The following is a 5000-nucleotide window of genomic DNA, read 5'->3' on the forward strand; positions in this document are numbered from 1 at the left end:
TCTTCTTCAGCGTTCCAGAATTTTCTGGTTACGTGTGAGCTCGTTTGCCCATTTGGGTTCCCCAAACTATACTCTCAGAGAGTAAGCTTCACTCCGCTTTCGTTGAGTAGGCATGCTGGGTATTTTCGTGTTTCCATAACCCACCGAACTCCGACATGGATTACAGGGTCTTTTCCGTGCGCACTTGGTCGTGTGCTTGCGTGTACATACGAAGGGGGTTAAGTCACTTGCAGGTGTACACATAAGTTGACCTGGGAGATCGGAAAAATCTCCTCTCTTAACCCACCAGGCGGCAGCGACCGGGATTCGAACTCACGACCTCCCGATTAGGAGGCCCACGTCTTACCACCACGCCACAGCGCCCGTTACATTTCTGCTTTTCTTCCTTCCTTCCTTCCTTCCTTCCTTCCTTCCTTCCTTCCTTCCTTCCTTCCTTCCTTCCTTCCTTTCATTCTCAGTGGATATGATTTGTGTGTTTGATTGTTAGTCTGCCTGTTTGCGCTCGTTCTATAGTGCTTGTTTGACTTTATCTTATTTCTTTATGTGTTTGATGTTTGTGGATTCATTGCATTTAAAAAATATATATTATTTCTAGAATCTAAAAATGTAAAAAAAAATATGATGTGCTTGACTTAAAAATATTCTCACTATAATGAAAATCCGTTTTATGCAAATAAGTTTTTTCTCAAATTAATATCGGGTTGGTCGTTTTAACCAGAATATACGCATAGAAAGGTGTCCGAAAGAGCAGATTGGAAACTGCACCCCTATTACGCCCTTTTTGTGTGACCCTATTGCTCTCACAAGGCACGGGAATAGCCAATGTACATATAAGTCGGGTGGTTTATTTACACATCATTCGACATGCGCTGATTTATAAGAAGTTGGATCGTGAGGAAGAGGGTTATTTGGAGCTGAAGCAGCCTCGGTTGAATCGTCGTGGTCTTAGAGTGTATCGGTGAGTGAAATTGGTGTTTGGTCTACATGTGTGTGGCGTGTGTGTGTGTGTGTGTGTGTGTGTGTGTGTGCGCGCGCGCGCACGTGTGTGTGTGTGTGTGTGTGTGCGTGTGTGTGTGTGTTTGCATGTATGTGTATGTGTGCCTCTGTGTGTGTGTGTGTGTGTGTGTGAGTGTGTGTGTGTGTGTGTGTGTGTGTGTGTGTGTGTGTGTGTGTGTGTGTGTCAGAACGGAATTAAGTAGAGTTGATTACTTGTGTACACTTAATCAATTAGTCACCTGTATACTTACTTGTGTGCATGCTTGTTCGCCTGTGTCCGCGCTCGCTCGTGTGTATGTGTGTCTGTGTCTGTGGTTTTGCAGATTGGATGACGAACAGTGTATCCACGTCATGTTCTCCACATTCTTTGTGCTTGGATGTCTGCATTACGCCGCTGGGTAAGTTGATTTAATTGACTTTCATTCCTGCTCGCTCAGATACCTGTTGACTTAATTAGTCTCTTTCTCCGTCCAGTGTGTTGACTTAAGGCCAGCTTCCAAGGTGAAAAATGACAAAAAACGTGTTCAAATCTTACTGCCATAGCATTTCAGAAACACTGCTGATCTTTCCCATTTTTTGCTCATATATTCTTCGTGTGTCTGAGCGCTCGACATAATCTCCTCTCTTAACCCACCAGGCGGCAGCGACCGGGATTCGAACTCACGACCTCGACATAATTCAGTTAAGTGTAATAGAAAGTTTTGATATCTAAAAAAATAAAAAATAAATAAAAGAATTGAAAAAACATGACGAACATGTACGATAATCATTACACAAATAACTCTTCATGCAAGACAGATACAGACATGAAATTGTACACACTTATCACAAATTGAGCACTAAACAGTGTGCTGTATTCACAAGAGTGTATTTTGGAGAAAAAAATTTTTATATCCTGAAATTAGGACTTTTATATGACTCTCATAGTGATGTTTAAATTTGATCTAATGTTCCAATAAAATAGCAAAATGTGCCTTTGTTATCAATTATGCAGCATACAAAATTTTATTTGATTTCAACAAATAGTTTTTTGGATGTGTGGAAAATAGTGACGGTATGTGTGTAAAACGCGTTTTCGAGAAAAACGAGTTTGAAGTTTAAAGGCATATGTACTCGATGACTATACACGCTAATTGCTTTACCAACAGCTGGAGACATGCTAAATTAAGTTCCCTGCAAAATATTGTGGTCTAGGACCCTTCAATGTTGAGATATGTTAATTTTCATTTTGATCTGGATCGTCCTATTTATAGATTTGGCAACACATGTAACGTTGATGCAAGGGAGCTAACACCGCGGCTTTGTTGACATCCTCACTTTTTCAGAGGCTAGAACAAGCTGTAATGCATGTATTATGGTCCGCGCTACATGGTGACATATCGTCATTATATGGTCTTATGGTGCGTTTGACATCGATTATGGGCAAACTACACTTTGTAAACACGGGAGCGCGTACATATGCCTTTAAGATACCTTTAATATGACTATGTTGTGCATGAGTCAGATGAGAATGCATATATTTTTTCTCAATGAAAATACGTCTTTCTACCAAGTTCGGCTGTCGAATCAAGCTTATAGATTCGGTTTCGCTGAGCACAGTGGTCTTTGAATGAATCGTCTGCATCATTCCAAACCGAAGAAATGTACAAGTTTCAAAGTTTATGAATATTTAATGAGCTGCCACAAGGCATTTTTTGACACTCCCCTGATGCACATTTAATTAAAATGATAATATTTAGGTTATTTTTTGCCCAAAAACTATCGCAACTTTGAACTACAGAGGTTATTTGTATTTTTGACCAATATATGCTCCGGTAATCAGCGTATTCACCAACTCAGTGTTCCCCGAGACAGTCAGTGTTCCCCGAGACAGTCAGTGTTCCCCGAGACGGTCAGTGTTCCCCGAGACAGTCAGTGTTCCCCGAGACGGTCAGTGTTCCCCGAGACGGTCAGTGTTCCCCGAGACAGTCAGTGTTCCCCGAGACGGTCAGTGTTCCCCGAGACAGTCAGTGTTCCCCGAGACGGTCAGTGTTCCCCGAGACAGTCAGTGTTCCCCGAGACAGTCAGTGTTCCCCGAGACGGTCAGTGTTCCCCGAGACAGTCAGTGTTCCCTGAGACAGTCAGTGTTACCCGAGACGGTCAGTGTTCCCCGAGACAGTCAGTGTTCCCCGAGACAGTCAGTGTTCCCCGAGACGGTCAGTGTTCCCCGAGACGGTCAGTGTTCCCCGAGACAGTCAGTGTTCCCCGAAACAGTCAGTGTTCCCCGAGACAGTCAGTGTTCCCCGAGACGGTCAGTGTTCCCCGAGACAGTCAGTGTTCCCCGAGACAGTCAGTGTTCCCCGAGACAGTCAGTGTTCCCGAGACGGTCAGTGTTCCCCGAGACGGTCAGTGTTCCCCGAGACGGTCAGTGTTCCCCGAGACAGTCAGTGTTCCCCGAGACAGTCAGTGTTCCCCGAGACGGTCAGTGTTCCCCGAGACAGTCAGTGTTCCCCGAGACGGTCAGTGTTCCCCGAGACGGTCAGTGTTCCCCGAGACGGTCAGTGTTCCCCGAGACGGTCAGTGTTCCCCGAGACGGTCAGTGTTCCCCGAGACAGTCAGTGTTCCCCGAGACAGTCAGTGTTCCCCGAGACAGTCAGTGTTCCCCGAGACAGTCAGTGTTCCCCGAGACAGTCAGCGTTCCCCGAGACAGTCAGTGTTCCCCGAGACAGTCAGTGTTCCCCGAGACGGCAATTGAACGCACACAAACATGAACATACCTCCATTCTAGTCCCGGCCAGCCACCTTAATATGAAGTTTAGTCGGCCCCTGACGTCACGCGGATCAAATAAGGGAAATCCACTGTTCAATCGATGCATTTGTTTAATTTAAAAAAATAGTTTTACTGAATTAGTAATTTCATTTTACAACGCCATGACTGCTATCAATATCTGTTTGAGAACAGCCAGGGATGCTCCCAGCTATCAATCGACCTGAACAAAAAATTGGATCTCGGCATAGAGGACAATGACGTCAACTTGGACGGCAACGTCTCCTTTTCTGACATCAAGCACGACACTGAGGAATACTACGACTACAATCGTAAGTTCACTTTCACTTTTTTTTTCCACCGTTGATTTGTTTTCCTGAGTTCCCTCTCAGAGAGCGTGGGAAACTATTAAACACACACACACACACACACACAAAACACATACTCATGCCTGCATGCTAATATTATTTTTCTTCTTCTTCTCTCTGCTTTCGTGGACTGAAACTCCCTCGTAAATTTGTGTTTTTTGCACGAGTGGGTTTTACGTGCATGAAATTTTTTACCCCGCCATTTAGGCAGCTATACGCCGCTTTCGTGAGAGCTTTTATATTATAAGTCGTTTACCCTCAATTAAAAATAAAAATTCAATTCAATTCAAATCAATTCAATTCAATTTTGGCCGAGCGTCCTTGTTTTCAGGATACAGAAATAATGTCACTCTCATTTTGCATTGTCTTTGTTATGGATGACGTCATGGAGTGTGTATGACGTTGCACTGCAGATGACGGAAAGGTGACAGAGAAGGAATGGGTGAGGCGGTGGACGTGTCGCTATGGTGACACGCAGTACGTGGCGACCTACATCTACCTGGTGATCAACAGAGGATTAGAGTCGACAACTGTGGCGTCTTTCGACATTCCCATGTTCCGTAAGCACTGAAAATAAGCTGGTAAATTCTAAGAATTAGTGTCCCGAATTGAAGGAAGATGTTTACAGACAGACAAAATCGTACGTGATAGTGTGATGAAACTGAGGATTAAAAGCGATGATTTTGACTTTGAAACTTGATCCACTTTAACACACTGTGTAAAAACAAACAATAACAAACAAACACGGATTTTTGTGTTTTATTGGTCAGCGTATTTCAAAAGAAATATAGTTCTATTTTTCTCTCTTTTTTGTAATAAAATGCATAGGCTGCTTGCTGTTCGATAGTTCTATTTTAATAATCGAGTTGCGGGGGAAATGGGGGTGGGTA

The 5000-nt window shown here is 43.7% G+C and overlaps 1 protein-coding gene across 1 annotated transcript in view; it reads left to right on the top strand.

Moving 5' to 3' along the window:
* The first annotated feature begins 824 nt into the window (after positions 1–824).
* Positions 825–5000, top strand: part of LOC138975110 (uncharacterized) — a 9654-nt gene continuing 5478 nt past the window's right edge. The window contains exons 1-4 of the mRNA XM_070347767.1: positions 825–958; positions 1320–1394; positions 3938–4074; positions 4524–4670. Coding sequence (XP_070203868.1) covers positions 1348–1394; positions 3938–4074; positions 4524–4670 — 331 coding nt within the window. The 5' untranslated portion in view covers positions 825–958; positions 1320–1347. The remainder of the gene's footprint in view (positions 959–1319; positions 1395–3937; positions 4075–4523; positions 4671–5000) is intronic.

This window comes from Littorina saxatilis, linkage group LG9 (assembly GCF_037325665.1).
Source record: "Littorina saxatilis isolate snail1 linkage group LG9, US_GU_Lsax_2.0, whole genome shotgun sequence".
NCBI lineage: Eukaryota > Metazoa > Mollusca > Gastropoda > Littorinimorpha > Littorinidae > Littorina > Littorina saxatilis.